At 39.4% G+C, this 26,675-nt stretch overlaps 1 protein-coding gene across 4 annotated transcripts in view; it reads left to right on the top strand.

Annotated features, from left to right (window-relative positions):
• Positions 1-26,675, top strand: part of Sarm (sterile alpha and armadillo motif) — a 96,670-nt gene that overhangs the window by 6,366 nt on the left and 63,629 nt on the right. The window contains exon 1 of one of the 4 annotated variants that reach the window (XM_028182117.2): positions 17-623. The exons of 2 other annotated variants lie outside the window; for them this stretch is intronic. In XM_028182117.2, the coding sequence (XP_028037918.2) occupies positions 246-623 (378 nt within the window). In that variant the 5' untranslated portion in view covers positions 17-245. Of the gene's footprint in view, positions 1-16; positions 624-26,675 lie in introns of those variants that run through there. One more of the 4 variants, XM_028182116.2, reaches the window with a different exon arrangement.

Below are 26,675 nucleotides of genomic sequence, written 5' to 3' on the forward strand. Positions count from 1 at the left end.
GGCCGGTACGCGATTCGGCTTTCGGGTGCGATCCTTTGCCGACGGCATCCGCGTAATCGGCGGCTTGCGCGATTCCAAAGTTTGTCGAAAATACCTAGGCGGGTGGGCGGCGCCGCGACGCCGAGGACTCTCACGCCGCTTTCATTCTGCGAGTCGGCGCCGACGCCGACGCGCTTCGAACGACAACCGACCGACCGAACCGACTCCCGCCGACCGTGTACTCCGCGACATGCGCGCTTCTCGAAATGGGTAACGTGCAGTGCTGCGCCAGCGGACGCTTCAAGGAGGGCAACCCGCCTAATAAACCAAAGAACAAAAAGAAGAAATCAAAAGGACTCAAAGGTGTAAGCAAGAAAAGCAACGGTGTTGGTAGTGGGAAAGGCAACGCGTTTGTTCAGAAGGCATTAACAGTGGCGGAGGACGGATCCGAACGAGCGGCTCCGGCCGTTTCCCCGGCTGAGGCTTTAGCACAAACATCACCACCCGCCGATGAACCACCCGCAGTTGGTGCCTCAGACGAACAACTAAGAGCCGAGACGGAGGCTAACGATTCAGATGCTGCCGAGTCGGATGGATCGCGCACTGAAAGCATGGCAGCCGCAAGAGAACGTTTTTTTGGACAGGTAGGCAGAACTTAAAGTTAAATTGTTTTACACCGAAGTAGCTATGGCAACAGAATAATGTGCTACGCTGCGTGACGAACCCCTTTATCGTAGCGGAACGAATCTGTTCGACGCAGAGGTCGCTCTGGTTTATATCAACCGATGTACTGTTAATAACTTTCAAGCCCTATCTGCGTACAGACTCTTATCTTAGTCTTGGCTCGAGATCGAAGTAAATAAAAAATACAAAAACATGTTTATTTTTGTTGAATATCAATAGATAAAACGCAGCTCACCGACACAACGTATCACGTATCGGATTAAATTACTTTCGGTCAATTTTCATTGTGTAATCGTTCTTAGTGCATTTTTGAGATGCAACAGTACCTATTCGATAATTGTTTCATAACGTACAAAATAATAAATTTATTAGCTACGTCATTTATCTGTAATGAGTCCCAAAGTATTTATGTTTTTTTTTTTTTTTTTTTTTATTGCCTTTGTAGGCAGACGGGCATACGGCCCACCTGATGGTGAGTGGTTACCGTCGCCCATGGATTTCAGCAATGCCAGGGGCAGAGCCAAGCCGCTGCCTACTGCCTATGTATTAATAAAATTATCACGATTGACCGTGACGAATGAATTCAAAGACGAAAAATGCGTCGCGCGGTATTTTGTGCAATCAGGCCGCATAAATGAATGCCCAATGAGTCGACCATCTTTACCATTTTATTTGTTAATCAACAGATAACTTAGAAACTTAGCTACGGTCAATGTCAAAGGTAATTAGCATTAACTATAGGTACGATGCCAAAATATCACTAACAAATAATCTGTAAAGTCCATTTTCTTTTAAGAATATCACATTTTATGTACTTAAAGGCTACCGGACAGGTTTTGTGTGATGATCTAACTTGCATATTCTATCAAGGATCATGCTTATGTTTTCATTTAAATGAACAATCTTTAGATAATCTATATATATAAAATAAATAGTGAATAAACTTTGTATGTTTTTTTTAAATAATTCAACCAATTAAAATTTGGTTTCCAAAATCAAGCCAATACTACAAGAAACGAAAAAAGCTCTGTCACTACAACTACTACACCGATTTTGACGAAATTCTGTACGGAAAAAATTGAACCTTGAGAAAGAAAACTAGGTTTCATCTTAAAATACGAGTCTCCATCCAACAATAAGGCGTAGTTCAGGCTGGCGAAACTGCGGATGGAAACACAATGCATATTATTATTTTCATAAAATTGTATGTTATAAAAGAACTTCATAAGCTATAATGAATCTAATGAGAATTATCGGCCCTGACCAGACCTCATTGTGACCAATCCAATAAAAACAATAACTCGATGCAAAAGCGGCCGCTGAATATACGTATCTTTTACATATTTACCAGCTCTACAAACCTATATTATACCGTATTCTTTACATAAACATAATTAACAATATTCAAGATTCTACAAGCACTAGAAGTATGAAAATTGAATTGAAAAATATCATTGCATTTAGATATCCTCGTCAAAGATGTTATGAAATTAATTTTAAAGCGCGTACGAAGTCACGGACAAACGCTAGTGCATAAATATGCGGTGAAAAAAAAGAAGAATTAGGAAGTGTACATACTAGGTACATGTAAGGGGGGCGGTAAGAGACCCAGAAAAAATGAGGGCGTTGTGTAGAGACTTGGGAAGCGATTTGTAACTTCATCTAGGAGGACTCTTAGACACCGACTGAGCTCTCGCTATAGTGTTTAATAAGTAGGTGGAAAAATGGGGGCGCTAAAAAATAATTGATTCTCAAAGTGGGCAGTAGACAAAATAAGTTTGAGAACCCCTGCTTTAGATAATTATAATATTATTGCGGTCGATGGTCGACGAGCACCAGTTGTAATATATTTTTGTATAAATATACCGCTGACATTTGTCATCTTCTTATTATTACACAATTCACTAATATTTACACGACCGATGTTAATTATAAAATTAATTTATAAAATTTAATGTTACAAGTATGTATGTATATTGGTTCTATTTCGAGTTTTATTAGCTCAGACCTATTAGCTCGGGTCAGAAAATCTGTGTTTCCCTAATGGGCATTAAAACAGGGATTGAAGAAAATGATAGTTTCTGATAGCTTACGGGGTGCTATGGTCCGAATATCTTAATATATTCGGTAATTAATTATGTGTATACGACCCCTAACTCCTTGATGTACTGCTGACTTCACCGTCCTGCTTTCGTAGCATCGGATAGGATAGATAGTAATAGATAGGAAGATTGACAGATAGATAAATAGGAATCTATTTTTCCAATTAACGCCCATATTCCTACCCGCTAAGCCCTGTTGTTGATACTGGTGTTCGCACATACTATGTACGGGTTGTATCGATCTTGCGATTTTTGCTGCAAGATGTCTATGCGATCCCGTTTGTAGGACAAGACAGTTGTTATTCCAATCTAACTGAGATTTCAGTCTTTATTTGAGGCCAGCATTCAAGTTGGGGGGCATTTGGACTTTAATTACGGCTTAATTAAAAGGAGAGATAAGCCGAACGCCAAGAATATGTTATAGTTTCATTTAATTTATAATTTTCTTATCTTTATTGATATCATTTTATGTTTAGTTAAATAAGTTAAAATCTAACAGCAATAAAGGCTTATTTATTTATTTATTAACTGCTTAATACAAAGTGGTGTATGCTACGTCTATAGAATTTAGCTTTTTTGTATTGCCCGTGTAAGCGGACGAGTTACCGTCGCCCATGGACTTCAGCAATGCCAGGGGCCAAGCCGCTACCTAAAACAGCTATATGGAAACAGAAAAAAAAACCGTGTAGTGGAGTATTTTGGTTCGTTTATCAGAAATTTTCCGGATCAACGCAAACCTATCGTATGCGTAGGCACCCACTGATTCTCGAATACGTATCATTACAATGCTTCACGAAATTTCATGTCGCGCCCGTCTTATGACTATACGTCACCAATGTACAGTACGTTTATAAATAGAAAGTTCTTTGAATCGATCATGTTACGTTTCGAAACCCATTCTGAGGGTTACAGAAGAGACGACGTCGTATACACGTGTGTCATTGACAGAACGAGGAAAGTGGACGAGTTCTTCTGATTATGCCCCATCTTTTGGAGCTGGTCCAGACGATTTCCCGAAATAACTGCGACTGTTCCGAGTCCACATATGATTTTATTCGCGGTTGCAACAATACGTTTCGCCGCGACTCGCCTACCTTTGAGTACACACATTCACGGGATCTACTGTTTTTATTAGTTAAATGTCATGTTTTACGATAACTAGTTGATGACCGATGATTTTTTTTTGATAACGCCATCTTGTTGTGTCTTTAAAGCGGCTAGTTGCCCTCAATTAAGAAAAATAGTATTAATATTCGCCAATAGATGTCGGGAAGAGTTGATTATTGAAAACACGAATAAACCAACATTTTCTGAAAATAAATCGTAGCTAGATCGATTTATCGCCCCCGAAATCCCCAGTATACTAAATTTTATGAAAATCGTTGGAGCCGTTTCCGAGATTCAGATTATATAGGTATATATTAATATACAAGATTTGCTCGTTTAAAGGTATAAGATAAGATTATCGATTATAATTTATGAACTTGTGATCTTGGAATAAAGTTTATAGAGCTAACGGCAGCTAGGAACGTTTTGATGATTGTAATAAATAAATAAAATCAAATGCAATTGGAAATTTTTAAAAGATTAAGAATTTTCATGGCCTCACGGATAATACGCCCGGTATACTCAAATCAAATACACGACTATCTCAGTTCTATTCCCGCAAGCCGTGTCAATTTTTTTTTCTACGAACTATTTAACACATTTTGACGAATAACTTCAACGATGATTAACATTGAAATAAACATATAATAATTACTGGTAGGTAATAGGGTTTTATATGTCCGCACGCGTAGGTATCACCCTATTTTGGCTACAAAGCAATTGTGCATTCTCCCTTTGCCAGGTGGGACAACCGTTTCGCAAAACAATATAGAGACTTCCACATTTCCACCTCATATTTTATGGTGAATAGCGGCCTTCATATCGTGATGTCCATAAACTCCTGTAACCACTTAAAACTAGGCCTTCCGTGACCAATTAATAAAAAGACGAATAATAATTTGATTAAAGTAATTAATACGTTTCACTTACTAATTAATTTAGTGGTGGTAGGGCGTCTTGTGAGTCCGCACGGATAGGTACCCCATCTTATTTCTGCCGCGAAGCAGTAATACGTTTCGGATTGAAGAGTGGAGCAGCCTTAGGACTAATGTCTCAAGGTGCATGGTGACGTCGTTGATGTGTTTGGGCTCCGGTAATCACTTAACGCCAGGTGGGGCCTGAGCTCGTTCACCCATATCTATACCTATATATATAAAAATGAATTGCTGTTCGTTAGTCTCGCAAAAACTCGAGAACGGCTGGACCGATTTGGCTAATTTTGGTCTTGAATTATTTGTGGAAGTCCAGGGAAGGTTTAAAAGGTAGATAAATACGAAAGTTCTCGGAATTAAATAATAATAACAATTTTGTTTTCCCTTTGATGCGTCTGCCGTCGGACGGATTCCTTTTGTTTGTTTTAAATTTATTTTATACAAAAGTTTAGGTCTTTTATTTATCGATTGAGGCACTACGAAGTCTGCCGGATCAGCTAGTAAGGAATAAAACTAAAGATTTTACGAATTACAACATTATTTTTATTCGAAACATCGTTAAACCCTATTCCGTGGTTAAACCTATAGCGATGGATTCATACTGATTTTAATTTCAGTTATCTTTAGATTATAATCAATAATGTGAAACCAAATTGGAAAACAAATAACTTTTTCGAAATAGGAATTTGTTAATCAGCTTAAACAATGTACTTATTACCACCAAATATTTATATTATGTCAAAACAGTCAAAGTATTCATCTATAACCTCTAAATGCTGTTAGTTTGCAATCATTACATAATTAGCACGTATTTCGGTTTTGGCGGAAACACGAATTGACATTAATGAAAATTCCGACCTTATTCCGAAGGGGCATAAAGTTGATTTTTTATGTTCATATACGATATTATAAGACCTTTCTGTAAAAAATTAAGATCTTTGTCTAACACCTTGAACAAATCGGTATTTACAGTATCATTTAACGCGATACCAATCTACCGAGATTGAATATTACTCACAACGTAACATAGTCGACTATTGTACTTATGATTTAAAAAAAATCTCACATTTTTTTTGTATTGATTAGATGGATAGACGAGTTACAACCCAACTGGTGTTAAGTAGTTACTGGAGCCCATAGACATCTACAACGTAAATGCGCCACCCACCTTGAGACATAAGTTCTAATTCAGGTATAGTTACAACGGCTGCCCCACCCTTCAAACCGAAACGCATTACTGCTTCACGGCAGAAATAGGCAGGGTTGTGGTACCTACCCGTGTGGACTCATAAGAGGTCCTACCACCAGTAATTACGCAAATTATATTTTTGCGGGTTTAAACTAATAACATTAATAACACGTCATCACTACATAGTATAGAACAAAGTCGCTTTCTCTGTCCCTATATCTGTCTGTCGCTATGTATGCTTAAATCTTTAAAACTACGCAATGTATTTTGATACGGTTTTTTTAATAGATAGAGTGATTGAAGAGGAAAGTTTATATGAATAATAACATCCATTAAGTAGTCGAGAAATCAATAATAAATTACAGTTTCCGAAGCGAAGCGAGGGCGGGTCGCTAGTATAGATTAAAGTACCTTCTTTGTTTAAGCTCGCATTTTTTATTGTAATCAAATTATTGAAGACGTCTCCAAATACTTTACAGTTTTCGTGGTCAAAATAAAAACTGTCGAGCTAAAATTCGAAGAAAAACGAAGAAAATATTACACGTCATCTTTTTCATGAAAGCAATTAAGCTGCTATTCACATCAAAACGATTATTAAACGACATAATAATATAATGAGCACTTATTTTGATTATTACACATTATATTATGATCTATAAAGTATGTGAAACGAACCGTTCTACGGAATTGAGAAGTGATCTTTTTAAAAAAAAGATTTTATTGATGAAATAGACATATAAAGATTTACGTCAATGACGGCAACCGTGCCGTGTGGAATTAGGAATAGGACTGACTGGATAGGGAGGGGATTGTTCTCTAATAAAGGATCATTAAGTAGAAGTGGATGAGGAGAGCCGCAGACCGGGCTCAGTGGTGTGGATTGGGAGAGGCCTATGTCCAGCAGTGGACGACTGTGGGCTGTTGATGATGATGATGATGATGATGAAGTACTGATGCTATTCGGAAAGGGTGATGTTGGAAGCAAAGCTAGGAGCCAGAGGGTATCATAACAGAACGAAATAATTAACTATGTTTATATTTGTTATCGTCACTGTAATTCGAAAACAATGAAGATAATTACGTCGGAAATGTATTCTACAAATGTAGTAAATGAAATTAAGTGGTAAACAGAGTAATCCGAAGCCACGTGAGAGGTGAAAGAGCTTTCGATTTGCCTAAAGATTTTAAAACTCTATGTAAAAATGAAAACAACATCTATCCTAATTAATGATGGTAAATTAGGTATATTTTTTCTGATTTTTTGAGTACTTTTTGTAATTATAACAAATTAGTGACCTCGATCTTGCACTCAATCTGTTCATGACAGCTTAACTATAAGTGAAGTGTTGCCAACGTCCAGTTATGTTTTTAATCATAAAAATCTCAATAAAAATTTATCAAAGCATCTTTCTTATCATCATCACACCGTGATGATTATTACCCTGACATTATATTTTATTTGCAGCGGTTAACATTTTTAATAAGAAAAAAGTCTTAATGTTCAACTTTGTGTATTTATATTTGAATCTACAGTAGCCTAAGCATCTTGGTTTGATATGTACGACAAATATATAGAAATGTCGTTATTATATATCCCAACGAGAACGCAATTAACACTCCATCTGCCGACTTTGCAGTGAGGTTTGGTCGCATTGATACTACAAGCTATTCACGCTCTACCATCAGTACAAAAAGTATCTATAAAATTAGAAATAGGTAGGTACCTAATGGAATTTGTATGTGGTCATTAACGTTAAAATATATTAAAAAACTTATGCTACCTAAACAGTACGTTTTGCTTAAGCTGTGGGTTTTATTGTTTACTTGCTGATATTATGTTAAAATAAAAATATGGGATTGTATATATCCATGCCTTATATCTTATCACGGCAGACGCATTCGCAGGCAAGGCGCGGGTCAATGGCGCGTGACGTCATCAGCGCAGTAAATATACTTATATCTTGTATTCATACACTCGTATGTTTGATGAGACTTGTATCTGGAATGCATAGAACGTTTAGATGAAGACCGCACCCAAATCGTGATTCCATATCTTCTATTTAAACGTGCGTAGTCGCATCGTGTATCCATTAGAATGTTTTAGTCAACAGTGACTCATATAGTCGTAGTTCAATAGTTTAAAATAAAAACCATTACTAATAACCTGATTTTCATAATACACCCGAAATAAACTCGAATTTTCTGAGAACCAGTGAAAACAAGATTAATGGAGTATATGCATGTTTTGGTTGCCTAGTGATTTCCGAGTAATTTTGTTTCGTGGTAAATTTGGCATTGAATCAATTCGTTCTTGAGCTTTCACCGTTGTTTGTTTACGAAAATCAATCTTAGCGTTACACCTGCAGAATTCAGTTGAGAAGACCAAGTTTATTCGACGATTCATCTATATATTAATACGTGAAGCAAAAACTTTGTATCCCTTTTTACGTAAATTTCGCGGACGGGGGAGTATGAAATTTTCTACACTTATAGAGAATATAGAGAAGAAGTGCACAATGCTAATATTTTTTTACATTATGCATAAAAGATACATTAAATCAATAAAGAAAACATTACACACACTACCGTGTATTTGACGCACACACGCACGCATACTATTTATTTATTGTCAAACTTTTGTTCTTGACGTTTGTGGTCAAATTGAGAATAGATTAAATATTGTTTGTCTTTATTAATATTTTTTTATAGTGTAGCCTTGGCGAAATTTGTGATTATACAAGTATAAATACAATCATAATAGTGTACAAACTTACAATTCCAATTAATTATATAGTCGAATTTCGACTACTGTGGGACCTCTAGTTTCTATTAACGAACAAAACTCAGAACAGAACGGCTTGACGTCTAATAAAATTTTAAATTAATGACCATGAGTTGCCATGTAAAGAGGATTTACTACGTATTTTACTATGAGATCGTACGCTACAACTGCCGCCAACATAAAGACCAAACAAGAAAACTTTATGTCTAAACTTAGCGTTGCTTTATTTATAAATGACGAAGATGATACATTCTGCGCGAAGTGTAAAACGTAGCAAGGTTATGTACGTTTAATTTTAAAATAAATATAATTTATTTAGTATTATCTTAAAATATAATTGATTAAAATTCGTTAACGTTTTAATGTTTTAAACTTTATGTTGTAGATTATATAATTTTCGTCATTTTAATTTTTATAGTCACGGATGTCTAAAATGCGAGTGTATAGTTTTGTAAATTTTTCATCGCGTTAATAACTGTCTATTAATGATGTTTACATTAAAAAGAAGATATAGACAGCATCTTTAGGTTTTTGGATAGTTTGGCTCGTGTTTCCGTATTCAGCTAAGGATTGCCAGTGTTATAAAAGCACCAAGTATGTTAAGCATTTGTTAGTCATTTAAAGCCATAATTTAATGTGGCTAACAATAAATTATTAAAACAAATTTAATTAGAAATAAATATCTGATAAAATGACGGCGCACGCGTGTAGCGCTTAAGTTTATTTTCATCCAAAAACTCATAATTTTGTTATACAAAACCATTTGATTTTAGGTGATATTGCAGGTAGGACCTCTTGTGAGTCCGCGCGGGTGGGTACCACCACCCTGCCTATTTCTGCCGTGAAGCAGTAATGCGTTTCGGTTTGAAGGGTGAGGCAGCCGTTGTAACTATACATGAGACCTTAGAACTTGTATCTCAAGGTGGGTGGCGCATTTACGCTGTGGATGTCTATGGGCTCCAGTAACCACTTAACACCAGGTGGGCTGTGAGCTCGTCCACCCATCTAAGCAATAAAATGCAATGTTATAGGTTAAGAACAAATTACTTTATAATGCTTATCGTAAAATATTATGCATTGTTATAATACTTTAACATTGTATGTGTGTACGAACGAGTACCGTATCGAATACAAATTCCAAGGTAAGCATTGTCTAATTAAATAAATGTAAAATAGCGTTTGAGGGTTATCGAGACATTGACTGACATTCCTTGATAGGAAAGAAGAAAACTAAAAAAAAAAAAAAAATCTTCTTTTCGTCTTTCATCACTACGGGAATGCTTGCATGAGTAAGACAAATGGCTTATTCCTATCGAGTAATGGTATTCCGGATGCCAGTTTCAAGTACTAGAGCATATGTATATTTTTCTAATCAACTTGATGCTTCATAGATACAAAAATAATTATAAAATCGTCAAATTAATAGTATAGCGTATGTTTGTGTTATAAGGGTAGGTAGTAAGTAGTAGTAGGTAGCTATGATTTTTTAATTTTAAGCTATTGCATAGCTTTTATCGCGGGCCTTGAGCGCGGCGACCGAATCATGAAATTCCGTAACGAAAAAAACCATACACCCCTCACTCCGCCTACCATGTAGCTCGCGTTCAACACATTCACACGTTGCGCTTGTGTAGTGTTTATGAATAAGCGCGTGGCGTGACGTCACACTGCATGCGCATCATGAAATTCTGCCCATCTCTCTCTCGCGCGATCTAGATTATGAGTGTGAAGGAGACAGTTAAGGTTTTGGTTTTATTAATATTTAATTTAGCATGGTCTTGTTTTATTATTGTTTTAATATTAAATTATCATTGTCTAATTATAATTGCATAAGTTGATAAAAAATGCTATGCAATAGCTTTACCGCGTCAGTTCCCGAGTGCCACACGTTTGTATTTTTATTTATTCATTAGGCACTCAATACACATCACAAGCTAAAAAGATACTTAAAAAACACAAGTAAAAAGAAACAAAATCTGGCTTGCAACATAAGCCATGTGCGCACGACTAAGCAAGACAAAGTGCTGAATTTGTACACAATGTTCCTTACATCTATCTATACGACAAAACAACATCATAAAGAAAACTAATCTAACTTATAAGTAATGTAAGGAAATCATTTTATTCACAATATACATTAAACAATTACGCTACTTTTTAATTACTACAATTGCGTCAATTTCTGCCATTCTACAGTCATGCGTTTACGTTTAGAAGTAAATAATGTTGTTATTATAATAAAATTGGGAATTGAGTTTTTAGGAAGGTGGCGCCATTCAAATTACGATGTCTATGAGCTGGCATGCCCATAACATTGTCTAACTTATGCTAAATAACGAATTGGTTTCATATTACAATGAAACGGTGTATTAGACAAAGATGTAAAACAAAACGAATACTTTCCATTCATTTCCTCATGAAATTTTACTAGTACTTATCGCCAGTATTCCGCGAACCATACAAAATTCAGCGGCAACACTATCTAAATATTTAACATGAATGTGCCTACGTAAACTCTTAAAATAACCGCAATCAATATTGAATCGTGCCAAGCACTTCATGTAGCGACAGATACGCTGATAAACATGCGTTAATCGTTTTAATTAGCATAGCTGCCATTATGCAAGGTAAGTACAATGTATTTGACAAATGTTGCCAACAACAAACACCATGATCTCACATAGTATAAAACATATTTATCACAAATATCACTCATTACTATGAAGAGTTTAATGAATGTTTTTACAAGTATTACGTTAAAAGTAATGAGAAAAGTTTAAGACTGGATTAAAAAAGTTCAAAAAACGTACTTAAAAAAATATTAAACCAACTTTCAACCTTCTTTTTTTTCTTTTGGCCCTAATCCTATATTATATGAGGTCAGCGTAGCATGTCAGGCCTCATATCATGCTGCATAGGGATTTGGCATGAGTTTTACGACCGGCCGTCTGCCTGACGTCAAACCTCCTTGGGTTATATCAACAATAGCATATCCATTGCAACGTGCCAAAGAGACGACTTTTTCTATTTCTTCTTTTGAGGTTTTTTTTTACTTCAACCTTTTTTTGGTTGTACGATATGCATTTTATTATCAGAAACACTCGAAATTTAAATTTTCAAATAGCGAAAGGATAATAATATCAAATTTTATTCCTCTTTACTGCTGTTAGTATTAATAGGAATTGCTCTTAAATATTGTAAACCAATCATAGTAATGTATTTTTAAATTACATTAATGAAGTTTACTTATAATAATGTATTATTCTATTAGTAGTTCATTCCTCCAATTTATTCTAATTTTGACATGGTTGGAACTGTCAGCCACATAGAAGTCACAAGTAAAATACTCATAATTTCCATCAATACTTAAAACGGAAACAATAAAGTACTAATATCTATATAGACCAAAGATAATTTTACCGTGATTACGGATACTTTGATGTATTCATTTAAAACTGTTATCATACCTATTTAGCGTGTTTAAAACTTCAACAAACTTTCTTTCAATTAGATTTTATATGAACAATTTTACTAGGATGTGAAGCGATTTTGGCTTATCAGCTACATTAAGACATAAGAAAGTATTGAAACTTTAGGGAGTGGCAATAATTGGACTATATTTTAACCCTAAGAATTATGTAATGAATAAACTGCTATCGGTTATTTGTCAGCACAAACCATTCGCAAGAGCTTCGTAAAAATGTTTGGAGATACAAACCTATAGGTAACTAGACGTACTCGCCCGCTTCGCTGGGCATTTAAAATTAACATTATTATTTATTGTCATTATTATTAGGGAGTCCAACACTCATATAAATATTAGCTTATCCATTAAGTACGTGTATTTTCTACATGGATACCAAGTTTCAAGTCAGTCGGATGCATGGTTCAGTAGTTATAACGGAACATCCGTAAAAACCACTGTAGATTTGTATATTAGTATAGATTTGGTCTCGACAATCATTATATAAGACTGTCATTCTTGTTCCTGCTGTGTGGTCACTCTTCTACTTCTTTCATGTAGCTAAGTTCATTAAAAACTACTCTTCAACGCAGAAGTGTGATTGCTCCAACAAATCCACATACATATTTGTCTGCAAATATCTGATAGTCAAGATAAAAAATCCTTATCAATGTGAATAATTGTTTTGCACATTCACGTGCTACAATAATCGCTTGCGTTAATCGTTGCTAGTTCAACGACCTCCGTGAAAAGTTAATTTAACCAATAACAACTCAAAATCAAAATCTGAGGTTAGGCTGTGTAATATCTTAATATGGATATGACATAAAGCGAATGTCATGCCGTTTGTCTTGTTTTTACACATTAACTTGTAAGTACAGCTATGCTTTTAGAATCCTACACGCTCGAGAGCCATTCAGGTGCTGAGAACAAAACAAATACTTGACAATAAATTCAGGAAACATTATTTGTTTATTTATTGAAATTGCTATTTGAATTGTTACTACGAGTAGAAATGAATATCTATATTTATATATAATACGTGAAGCAAAAACGTTGTACCCCTTTTTACGTAAATTGCGCGGACGGAGGAGCATGAAATTTCCCACACTTATAGAGAGTATACAGGAGTGCAGAATGTTAATAGTTTCTTAAATTATGCATAAAAAATACATTAAATCAATAAAAAAAACATTACACACACTACCATGTATTTGAGACACACACGCACGCATGCATGATATTTGTTTTCGTTATTCCTTAGTCTGTGGTCAAATTGACAATAGAATAATATTGTTTGTCTTTATTAATATTTGTCTAAAGTGTAGTCTTGGTGAAATCTCGAAGTATAATAGTCTTTGACAATAGAATCATAATAATGTACAAACTTATAATATAATTTCAATTAATTATAGTCGAATTTCGACTACCAAGGGACCACTAGTTTAAATAAAAATGAATCAATTAATTAACCAAGGAAATAAGAGTTTTTAAAACTGTCACTTCAGTTCGAGAAATTAGTGCAGTGGTGCGCTTGTAAAATATTTTGGCACAATCGATCCGGTAGATTCATTCGCGAAGTAGTTGCTCTTGAGTTGTTAGGTCTCCTTCGGAGGCGCTCGGGCAGCTGTTAGCAAATCCCACCCCTCCGGGCCACCAGTAATCCTTCAATCCTAAAGAAAAGAATAAAAGACACGGATGTTTTTGTTTTTTCTACCTCATCAAATTTAAGGAATGATAATTTGGTGACGACCTCATTAAAATCATAGGAAGGCATATAAAAACGTTAGGATTAATCGTAATTAATTTTACACAATTACTATAGGATATTATATGATTCAGTCAATTGTTTATAACACAGTACATTTGTGGTATCGAAGAACCACCGCTAATGTAAACCGTTCAATAACATATTACGAATAATCTATTATAATTTTAATATAGCAGCTGACCTAAATCTAGACCAGACCTAGTCGGCTTATGGCTTGTAATCATAAATGAAGGTCTCAATGTTTGTTTCGTTTATCTTTTTGTTTCTGTTCGATTGATTTTTCTAAACAGTATTATGTTTCAAAACACTTTTATTATCGCGTTTACATATCTAGTTAACAATAAATGAAGCTTAAATTTTATGTTAATTATAGACATTATGTTTATTTCCTTGCTTAGTTATAATTTAGTTGATTTCCTTTTATAGTACCTACATATTTCGATGAAGAGTTTTTGTTTAAAATTTTTAATATTTTTTTGCATTGTAATGAATTTTAACTGCTTTATATTATTATAAATTACCAGCAAATGATGCTAACATGCAAACTGTCTAAATCTATGATTTAAGAATATAGTTATCACCAATTCAGTTTCTGACCATTTGTATTTTTGAGGGTCTTATTAAAAAATATAGATGGCTTAGGGCTTGATACATAATTTTATATTTTGTTTAAAACAAAACATGTTGGTATCGTTAAAAAAAAATAGAATAATTCGTAATAGCAATTTGAGAAAAAGCAAATATATTACATTTTTCTAGATTTTTCTTTAGGGATAGTGATTATACTCCTCAGATATGCTTGTTCCAAGAGCATTCGTCGAAGTTTAGTACTACCCTTAATTTTTTCCGTACCTATTCACCGGTAGCCTAAGAGGCTATCCCAGCTACGTTCAGACGGGCTTCCGTTATATTAGCGCCGATAGACGTCAATGATTTAAGGGACTAAACAACGACACGGTCTTTTTTTTTCAATATCTCAGGTTATAGACAATAACCAAATGGACACTATAGCGATGGATGTCGTAGATCGTGTGGTTTCTAAATGTTTCCTTTTTTTGTCTTTTTGCTACCTAAGCTGATGGTCTAGAGAGACCATATCAGCGTAACCATAGTAGGTGAGCTCACGGGGCTCAAACCTGACGATGTTGCTAACGCGAACCCTAGCAAGAGCCGTGCTTCATAGAATCTACCACCGGATCGGAAACGCGACCCACTGAGAAGATTCGGCGGTAAACTTAGTGGGCTGTGTCTGTGGGTTCATTTACTCGCCGAACCCTTCGTCGCCAGCGACAGGTTCGACGAGAACGATGACCGGATGTTTCCTCTAGTCTCATTAAAAGGAAGAAACAGTAGAATACATTTGTATAGCTTGTAGCAGTGTGTATTTGTTTATTAGAATACACTCACAATAATGACCAAATCTAGAATCTTTTATTTACTTAAAATATCGTAGCTCAGGCTGATGACGTAATATTTACATTTCCTAAATAAGTACTACACGAATTCGGAATAGCACTGTAGATTTCTAGATAAACATTTCTGTTAATGTTTAGTGCTTCCCGTGTAGTGTAATTATCCCACGATACTTGTCTACCTAACAATTGTCCTTCCAGCGATAAGACTATAGCAATTCGATCACTTCATTCGTCAAGCGGTTATTGACCTGAAGTACTGTACCAAGGGGTCCGTGCTCGACAGCCATCTATGAGAATCCGAATATTTTTGAAAAATACTTAGTATTCGAGATGTTCCTCGTAAATACGTTCGTGTGTAGAAGAAAATATTTTGGCTTGAACTTGTGTAACGTTGAATATTTATTCAATTGTATTTTGCGTTAAAATTGTCTATTACAAACTAATCCATTAAATATCAGGAAAAGGATTGAATCGTCACGTTTAAAAAAAAAAGTTAACCAGCCTCTCTTCAACTTTCCTTTACCGTATTTCCTTGTATTAATGTCTGATTCTGAGCCACGCTTAAAATTTATGCAAAATAGTACTCAAAATTAGTTTAAATTTAATAAATAAATAAAAACCACTTGTATATAAAAGAGCAAGCAAATGGAAGTGTGGTAAAAAAAATCAGTTTGGTTTTATTATTATTGCTGAGATGGTTGACCAAACTAATAGCCCACCTGGTGTTAAAAAGGCATAATTAGCGGAATGCCACCAAACCACTTTGAGATATGGGATCTAAATTTCAATTGGATAGTAACAGCTTTCTCACCCTTTAAACCAGATTTCAATACTGCTTCGCAGCAGAAATAGGGTGGGCGATGGTACCTACCCGTGGGGACGCCTTATCACCAGTATACTTGATATGTGGGTGACGCCTGCCACTAAAAAGAGGCTTATCTCACACGAACATGCAGTAGCCATTTCACGCGCCCTTTCTAAAATTGCAAAGCGTTTTATTAGCAAATAAATTCGAGTGAAACACACAATACCCGTGTGCTCAAAGCTACTGAAGGCCACTTTTCACAGATCGTACAAATTGATTCGGTCATTGTTGAGTTTAGCGTTTATAAACAGACAGATAATTCATTGAAATATGCCAACCTCCAAACAAGCTTAGGGAATAAAAGAAAAATGTATGTAGTTCAAAATCTTTAAAAAAAGCGTTTAAAAGGCTAACCGAACTGACAATTAATTTCATATTTCTTTTATCGCATTAATACTGGTCCGGATATTAGAGCGAAGGTATAAAACTATTTTATTGTCATCGTATGGAGGGTAGATGTCATCGGAACTTGATGTGCGTGTAAATTTTCAGTTAATAATACGTCGTGAAGTTGGTGAAAATCACGTTCAAAGACGGGATCTTTTTACATAAAAAAGTATATTCATAGCAAACTAATAAAAGCGTGTTACAAAAGTATTAGTTAGTATTATTAGGTTCGCAACGAAGTTCTCGCTATTCGTCAATAGATGGCTACAGCAATCATTGTTGTTCGATTTTGACAGACTTATAACAATGTGAAGCATGCTCAGACATATCGTAAACAAACCGCTATGACACATTAGTGATTCTTTCATTGCGTAAAATACTTTTGGTTGACTGAAAATGTCTGATTTTGTGACGATTAAGCATTATTTTTTCATTAGTCGAATAAAGTTCCATTACGCATTAAAAAAAACAGTGATAAATCAGTTGCGGACATTATAGTTTTAGTTTAAATTTGTTCCTTAACTCCCTTAATTCAGGTTTCTCGGTCAAAATCATTGAGCAAAAACGTGATCATGACCCACGAAGGTGAACTGGTTGAAGGTCGATTGATAAGGTTGTGGATTTACGGCTCGTATCCTGTTTATGTTAATTTCTGTAAGACAAAGACAAATTCGTGAGCCGTTTAGACCATTTACATTGTTTAACATAGAATTTATGTTATTTAAAAGCAATAATTTTAAAGAGCTGTGCGTTCAAAGCGATTTCGTAAAAACGGACATGGCTCATATACGCTACGCAATTAGGTATATTAAAATGACTATTCGATTTTTGAATGCTCTCGCCGTCCGCTTGGTCTTAAGTATCTACTAGAGTTGATAGGCGCCATATTAAGACGTAGGATCGAAATCTTCTAGAATTATCGATACTAATATACGCTTAAGCATATAAACTTAGAGAGCTTTCTTAATGCGTCTCTGAAATTCGTTGAGACTGCACGGAATACGATTTAGATTAAAATGTAAATGTGTAGATAGAATGAAATAGAGATGTGTAGTATGTAGGAATAAATGTAACATGAAGCCCATCAGATCCCTTAAATAAAATAACGTCAGTGTCGCAATTGACCTTAAAATTTGCGGTTGAAGCCTCTGTCCTATTGTATAACGAGTGTCGTATCCTTCAAACTGGAACGGATAATTGCACGCGACAGAATAAGGCAGGGTGCAGGTACCCATCCGTGCTAGCTAACAATACACCCTCTTCTAAAATAATAGATATTTTAGAAGAGGGTGTATTGTACATTTTATGTAATATAAACTTTATATCTTAGGCATTGTACATATTTTTGGTTTTGCGTTAAATGCATCTAGTCTCATAGAGACAGCTTTCTAAGTTTCTCGCTGGGTCTTCTCAGTGGGACGCAATTCCGATTCAGTGGATTCTGCGAAGCACTGCTCTTCCTAGGGCTAATGTAGCAAATTCTGTCAGGTTGAGTCCGTGAACTCACCTACCCGTCCGCGAGAAAATGGAATAGGCCTTAGGCCACCAGCGAATAAATAGGAAAAAAAACTTATTACTGGTGGTAGGACCTCTTGTGAGTCCGCACTGGTAGATACCACCGCCCCGCCTATTTCTGCCGTGAAGCAGTAATGCGTTTCGGTTTGAAGGGTGGGGCTACCGTTGTAACTATACTGAGACTTTGGAACTTATAGGCTCCAGTACCACTTAACACCAGGTGGGCTATGACCTCGTCCACCAATCTAAGCAAAAAAAAAGCCACTAGTATTTTGAGAATGTAAAACCATTTACTATTAGTCAATGAATCGCAGTGGAATTTATTGGAACAAACTCAATTTTTCCACAAGTCCATTTCTTCATACTACTAATATAAATAAAAATTAAAACCTTCTTTGAAGTAAGCAAAACGAAAATATTTCATCAAAAATTCAATTGAAACTGAAATAAACATACGTTTATCATTTATAATTTTATTTTAATATACATAGTTGCGTTGAATCCGCAGAGGGCTTCCTTCAATTCGTCTGCAATTTAAAACGCATATCTCTAATGAAACATGAACGTCGCTGAACTAGTTGCTTGACTTTTCACCATTACCGCGTGTGGTCTGAGTGGCAAGTGACTAAAATTAATAGTATTGTACTATATTAGCTCCCGAGGTCGCTCGCTCCATTGAGGAGAAGCTCTTAATGAACTGTGTCAATCTTGTTTAATGGTGTCTTCTTGTGAATTACTCCTCATATTGCCAGAGATTGTAGTTAGATTAATTGTTCCGACGGCCTTCACTTAAACGCTATTTTGTGTCGTTAAAATAAATTCATTCATTAAAAATACTAACGTATTTTATGTGCTTGCATTGTGTGACAGTGTCAAACGTACGAAAGTGTCTTAATTGTATGCAAAGTGTAATAAAAATAGTTACACGTGCGCGAAATACAGTTTACACGTTCGCATTTTAACGATGCTAAACTAGCACTAGTAGACTAATAATTATTTATTTCATTAACGTGTTAGTATGGAATATGTCCAAGCTGTTATTTTTATAAATAAAAACTTATTGACTGTTGCGTAAAGAAACGATTTACCGGCCGTAATTTATAAAAAAAAAAAAACTAAATAACAATTATACAATTTAGTATTTAAATTAAGACTTCTGGGGCATGATTGGCGAGGAACCCGTTTGCCTATCTCGAATGTTTTTATTCAGCAAAAAAAAATTTAACGACATAATTTCATACAAAGAAACGTTTTAACTCAACAACAAAAAATCTGCTAATTTAGTAGATTTGGTATAAATAACAACGCTTATACGTCGCAAATAATATAAAACAAATTTTGTTAGGCTACCAAAAAGACGTAGTGTAGAATATAATTTGAGTAAAATTATATTTCTGTAAAACTAAAAGTCTATAAAAAAAATAGTTACTCCACTGTCCAGACGGCGTGATTCCGCGGAGTCATTCACGAGAACGTTCCTTTTTGAAGACAATACCCCATTAGTTCAATGTATTCGTCAAAAGAATCTTCCGTATCACTTGAAACGTTTATTTAGTGATGTAGATACACATCCGTTTTCCCAGACGTCCGTTTCCCTGTTAACGAAACCAATTACTATAACAGTTAATCTGTTATTTTACTCATTGCGTTGTTCAACGTTAACATTTCATATGACAAGTGCGTAAGTGTGTCGAACGTAATTTGCATAAAATATTCTTTATAATAATCTGTATTTGTTAATCGAAGTAAAAAAGTTTTGATTAATTTATATGCGTCCTACATTGAATTTATGAGTGATAATCAATAAATCACTACTCTATTAATATGAAAACTGTACAAGGAAATAAATATTTTCTTGTGTAATTGCTGTAGGCACAACGCTGTCATCTTTTGTGTTTTTAGTTTTTCTGAAATAGAAGAGATACGTAATGAGAACTGTCATCGAAAGCGCTCCGATCGGCAGACGATTCTGTTTCTTCTCATTCCTGGATGCATGCTCTCTGATCATGCTGCATAGGGATTTGGCTTGAGTTTTTCCACCGGCCACCTGTTGGTCAACGCTCCTAGGGCTGTACCTCACCGGCTGCAGGTGCCCGCGGGGTTGACCCCCCGCAGAGTGCATCCCGGTCATTCCCTAGGTGGGCACTGAAGCTCCTGAACAGGGAGCTCCTGGTGGAGGCCTCTATGGTGGCGGCGTGGGCGCCCACGCGCCCACAACCTATCGATGTGGAAACCGAGGCCGAATGGTTCCGGGTCGGCTCTCGGCACTCTGGACGGCGACAGTCGCCCTGGTGATCGCCCGAAATTGCAAGACTGCGTGCGGTCTCCATTCGGGCGAGCCGCCAGTGCACTAGACACCGCCGTCGCCGCCGCCTGCGGCGCGACGAGCCCGTCGCGTTCGCGGAGGAGGAAGCTCGGCTGCACCGCGAATATCGCGCTGCGAAGGACGCCCTGCGGCTGGCCATCAGGCGGGCCAAGGAGCAGAACATGGAGAGACTCTTGGAGGCGCTCGAAGCGGATCCGTGGGGGAGCCCATACAAATTGGTACGCGGCAAGTTACGCCCGTGGGCCCCCTCTATGACTGAGCGTCTCCAGCCCCAGCAGCTGCGGGACATCGTTTCGGCGTTGTTCCCGCGGGAGCGGGAGGGTTTTGTCCCTCCCGCTATGGGCGGGCCGTCTGACACCGTCGACGGCCAAGCTCCTGCTGAGGTGCCCCGTATTACCGAGGCAGAGCTCCGGGTGGCCGTTGTCAAGATGACTGCGAAAGACACGGCCCCCGGCCCGGACGGAGTCCACGGCCGGGTATTGGCCTTGGCCCTCGGTGCCCTGGGGGACCGGCTCCTTGAGCTATATAATGGCTGCTTGGAGTCGGGACGGTTTCCGTCGCTCTGGCGGACGGGTAGACTTGTGTTGTTGAGGAAGGAGGGGCGCCCGGTGGATACAGCCGCCGGGTATCGTCCTATCGTGCTGCTGGACGAGGCGGGAAAATTGCTGGAACGTATTCTGGCTGCCCGCATCGTTCGGCACCTGGTCGGGGTGGGGCCTGACCTGTCGGCGGAGCAGTACGGCTTCCGGGAGGGCCGTTCGACCGTGGATGCAATTCTTCGCGTGCGGTCCCTCTCGGACGAGGCCGTTTCTCGGGGTGGGGTGGCGCTGGCGGTGTCTCTTGACATCGCCAACGCATTTAACACTCTGCCCTGGACCGTGATAGGGGGAGCACTGGAGAGGCATGGAGTGCCCCTCTACCTCCGCCGGCTGGTTGGGTCCTATCTGGGGGCCAGGTCGGTCGTATGTACCGGGTACGGTGGGACCCTTCATCGTTTTCCGGTCGTGCGTGGTGTTCCACAGGGGTCGGTTCTCGGCCCCCTCTTGTGGAATATCGGGTACGACTGGGTGCTGAGGGGCGCCCTCCTCCCGGGCCTCCGCGTTATTTGTTACGCGGACGACACGTTGGTCGTGGCCCGGGGGGATGATTATAGGGAGTCTGCCCGTCTCGCCACAGCGGGAGTGGCCCTCGTCGTCGGAAGGATAAGGAGGCTGGGTCTCGACGTGGCGCTCAGTAAATCCGAGGCTCTGTGGTTTCACGGGCCGCGGAGGGCGCCACCCGTTGACACCCACATCGTGGTTGGAGGCGTCCGGATAGGGGTCGGGGTGCAGTTGAAGTACCTCGGCCTCGTGTTGGACAGCCGGTGGGCTTTTCGTGCTCACTTTGCGGGGCTGGTCCCCCGATTGATGAGGACGGCCGGTTCTTTGAGCCGGCTGCTCCCGAATATTGGGGGACCGAATCAGGTTGTGCGCCGCCTCTACGCGGGGGTGGTGCGATCGATGGCCCTGTACGGTGCACCTGTGTGGGCTGAGCCGCGTAACCGGGCCACTATGGCTCGGTTCCTGCGCCGGCCGCAGCGCACCGTTGCCATCAGGGTCATTCGCGGATATCGCACCGTCTCCTTCGAGGCGGCGTGTGTTTTGGCGGGGACGCCGCCATGGGAGCTGGAGGCGGAGTCGCTCGCTGCCGACTATCGGTGGCGCAGCGAGCTTCGTGCTCGGGGCGTGGCGCGTCTCCCCGAAAGTGAGCTGCGGGCGCGGAAGGCCCATTCTCGGCGGTCCGTGCTCGAATCGTGGTCGAGGCGATTGGCCAACGCCACGTGGGGGCTACGGACCGTCGAGGCGGTTTACCCGGTCTTTGATGACTGGGTGAATCGTGGCGAAGGACGTCTCACCTTTCGTCTGGTGCAGGTGCTGACCGGGCACGGATGCTTCGGGAAGTACCTGCGCCGGATAGGGGCTGAGCCGACGACGAGGTGTCACCATTGTGGACACGACCTGGACACGGCGGAGCATACGCTCGCTGTCTGCCCCGCGTGGGAGGTGCAGCGCCGTGTCCTGGTCGCAAAGATAGGACCTGACTTGTCGCTGCCTGGCGTCGTGGCGTCGATGCTTGGCAGCGATGAGTCGTGGAAGGCTATGCTCGACTTCTGCGAGTGCACCATCTCGCAGAAGGAGGCGACGGGGCGAGTGAGGGAAAGCTCTCCTCACTACGCAGAAACCCGCCGCCGCCGAGCAGGGGGTCGGGACCGGGGTCGTATCCGTGACCTGGCCCCCTAAGAGCTAGGGGTCCCACCCGTTTTGTGCGGGGAGAGACCCAGACGTGGGGTGGCGTGCTTGGCACGCTCACCCGCAATAGGAAGCCGGGTGATGGTAGACCGCGTTCCCCCGACCGCTCTGGGGGAAGGTGTAACGCGGCGCCATCAAAGCGGGCTCTCGGCCCGCTGAACGAGGGAACCGGTGGTCGTGTCGCTGGTGGCCACCGGTCCGGCGTCCGTTGGACGGTGGGATGGATGTAATGTGCTCTGCGACAACCCTGTCCCGCCGTTTCAATAGCCCCGACTGGGCTCCGGCCCGGTCCGAGGGTTCAACTCCCACATACCCCACCTGCCGCGCGGGTGGGGATCCGGCGATTTTCTCCTGTGGAAAAAAAAAAAAAAAAAAGGGCTGTACCTCCGTATACCTATTGCAAACGTGCCATAGGGAAAGATTTTTTTGTTAATTTATGTAATATTAGTATGTGATTGTTAAGAGCATGTTTATAGTAAAATAATTTCAACTCAAGAACTAACAGGTCAAATCATGTTACTCATAGTGTAACTGAAGCGACATCACGATCAGAACTCGTTAAGTCCTTTGCATTAAAGATGTTAGTTTTTTTTCTTTGGAAATGGTTGCAGAATTGTACCATCTTAGCCCACTGAGTTTCTCGCCGGATCTTCTCAGTGGGTCGTGTTAGCAACGTCCTCAGGCTAGAGGCCCGTGCAGGACCTCTCTTTGCGGGCTTTCGTCGCCCGTATGGTAGAGGATCGGAGTTTGTGGGAGGCCATGGCCGGGTTCTGCGACTTGGTCATGGCGCTTCGTGAGGCTGATGAGCGTGAAAGGCTCCTATGCGCCGCTCACGGTGTCTCCTAAGACGACGTCCTTCGGGATTTTCCCGGGGATGAACCGGCGAAGGCGGGCCTTTCGGCGCGCACTACGGTACCGTAGGTTTCGTGTAGCTGATGTGGTGGAGCTCGATGGGGGTTCAATCGGTAGTCGGTTCTGCGGGGTCATTTGCCTCGCGCGCCTTTCCAAGGCGTAGTGTCCGGTGAGAAATTGGGGGAGGTGGAGGACCTCAGTTCTTCTCTTCTCCCCCTCTTTCGCTCTGGAGACACCGGAGTCCGACATAGGCCGGTCCGTTACTCCCCTCGACCGGGTATCCATAAATGGATTCCCAAGCGATAAAGAAAAAAAAAGTCTAGAGCCCCGTGAGTTCACCTACTCGCTCGGTTACGCTGACATATCCTCTAAAGGCTACCAGCTTAGGTAGGAATAAAAACACCTCGTTTTCAACGTCTACCACGTCTACGGATACCACATCGTGAATACCGCCACATACCTTAAGACACGAGGTCTAAATCTCAATTATACTGTATAGTGGCGGCTCCAACTTTCAATCCCTCGAACTCCTCAATTGTGGAAACCGTATTCCATTAATCGCAACACCTGATATGAGAAAACCGGGTGCTGTATGATTTCTGATGTATGATTTACTGGTGGTAGGACCTTTTGTGAGTCCGGGCGGGTAGGTACCACCACCCTGCCTATTTCTGCCGTGAAGTAGTAATGCGTTTCGGTTTGAAGGGTGGGGCATCCGTTGTAACTATACTGAGATTTTAGAACTTATATCTCAAGGTGAGTGGCGTATTTACGTTGTAGATGTCTATGGGCTCCAGTAACCACTTAACACCAGGTGGGCTGTGAGCTCGTCCACCCATCTAAGCCATAAAAACAAAAAAAACAAAATTCTGCTTAAAGCGTGCTTCGTCTTCTTTCAACAAAAGATACCGAACAATTTGATTGATCAATAAATTCTACATCTACCAAATTTACTATGAAGAAAAAGAAGCCATTTGTTATTTAATTGAATCATGTTCTGCACAGCGAAAATAGATTAAAACCCACGCTCGTTTAAATTACACGAAACAACCTGATTATAATTTAAAACACGGTTCAAATTCGTCTTGAACTTCCACGCATCAATCATAATTTCAATCAGAGCATATTCAGTACGTAATGTCTTAATAATTGGCTATTTTGCAATTTAGTTATCAACCAAAGTGAAGTCGAAACCGTTTTGAATGGATTTTGTAAATTTTATATGGGTTTTCGTGTCTTTTTAGTTTAAAAAAAGATAACTATATGGTCTAATTCGTATATTTTTTAATTTGAAAAACAATAGTTGTCTGCGATTTAAATCGTACTTTCAGTTTTCTGAAATATTTTGATTTCAATTAGCCAAAACTGAAAACTTTCAGTTTTTATTGCGGAAGGCAACATTTACGGCAGGACTTACGGCCGAACCACACAGATCGGAAGCTAGCATCACCCATGGATATTAGCAATGGTCTCAGCAAAGCAAAACCTACCCTAAATGAAGGGCATTACATTGTAGGCAAGTAGATAAAAATATTTTAAAAACACCGAGGTTGGACCGGGAGGATCCGACAAGACATGTTTTTTTTTGTGTTTTTCTTACCTAAGCTGATGGTCTAGACAGACCATATCAGCGTCACAGGGCTAGTAGGTGAGTTTAGCGGTAGGCAGCGGCTTGGCTCTGCCCCTGGCATTGCTGAAGTCCATGGGCGACGGTAACCACTCACCATCAGGTGGGCCGTATGCTCGTTTGCCACAAGGGCAACAAAAAAAAAAAGTTCACGGAGCTCTAACCTGATGACGTAGCTAACACGAACCCTAGCAAGGGCCGGGCTTCGCAGAATCTACCACCGGATTAATTTACTCGCCGAGCCCTTCGTCGCAAGCGACGGGTTTGACGAGAAACAAGACGTGTTCAGGAAGACGTCGACTGTACATTGGCCCGTAGTCTGGGTCGGATAATTAAAATTTGAAACTATAAAACACATTGTATATTAGAAATTACCATAAACAGAAAAGAATTGCGAAGAGAATTTGCGAACTTTCAATCACATTACTTTGCCGTGCCATGGCGAAATGTCAATGAACTAACTAAACTTTGCCAACATTAAATCACATCTCTTTGCCATAGCGAAGTACGAAATGTCAATGAACTATTAAGTGCAAAAAATAAAAGTGAACCACGGGTTGCTGATCGCTGGTTCTTGAAACAATAAACGGATCACCTGAAGCGAAGCACAGAAGTTAGTTGTGAAGTATCACTCAAGTGTCGTACTAATTAAATAGAATTTTAACGTTTAAATTAGCGATGTATACAAAAATGATCAAGGGCATCCTCCATGTTAATAGTTGATTAGGTGTAATTGTTTAATGTGATTTCCTTTGTGATTATAATTTATTGTTACTTCCCTACACTAAAAGTTGGATTGGTTTACGTTATCGTGCTGTCTTGTCCTATAGCTGTAATGAGCATTGTGTACTTAGCAAATTTGTCCTGATTAGTTGTTGTTATTTATTGTGTATCTTTTCTTTTTTAGTGTGTAAAGTGTATTGTGTGCCTAAATAAATAGAATAAAAATAATTAAACAGCTTAGTATTTCGGCGAAAAGCTTTATTTATCTAGCGCATAATTATATTATTACATATAAAAAAATAAAAATAGAATAAAAAAAGAATCGAGGTCGGATATTTTTATATTCGACTAATGTTTTTTAGAACCGAACGCATTGTAACGCGTTTGATTGATGATCGCCTCTTTGATCGAGCGGTTAGTAACAACATTATTATATAGTCAAGGTTCAATTCACGTTCCTGGTGGTAGGGCTCATAGTGGTGGCAACATCATTCTCTGCCGGCGTCTCTTCCTGCCATAGACGGAACTCGGGTCAGAGTAGGTAACCAGACGCGCGGTTTCCCCCAAGCACGACGCCAGCGGAATCGTTTTTTTTATTTTTTTATGATTGAAAGATTACTGGTGGCCCGGAGGCCTTTCCAGTTTCACCAGGACATGTGGGCGAGCAA

Source organism: Bombyx mandarina, chromosome 10 (assembly GCF_030267445.1).
Source record: "Bombyx mandarina strain Sakado chromosome 10, ASM3026744v2".
NCBI lineage: Eukaryota > Metazoa > Arthropoda > Insecta > Lepidoptera > Bombycidae > Bombyx > Bombyx mandarina.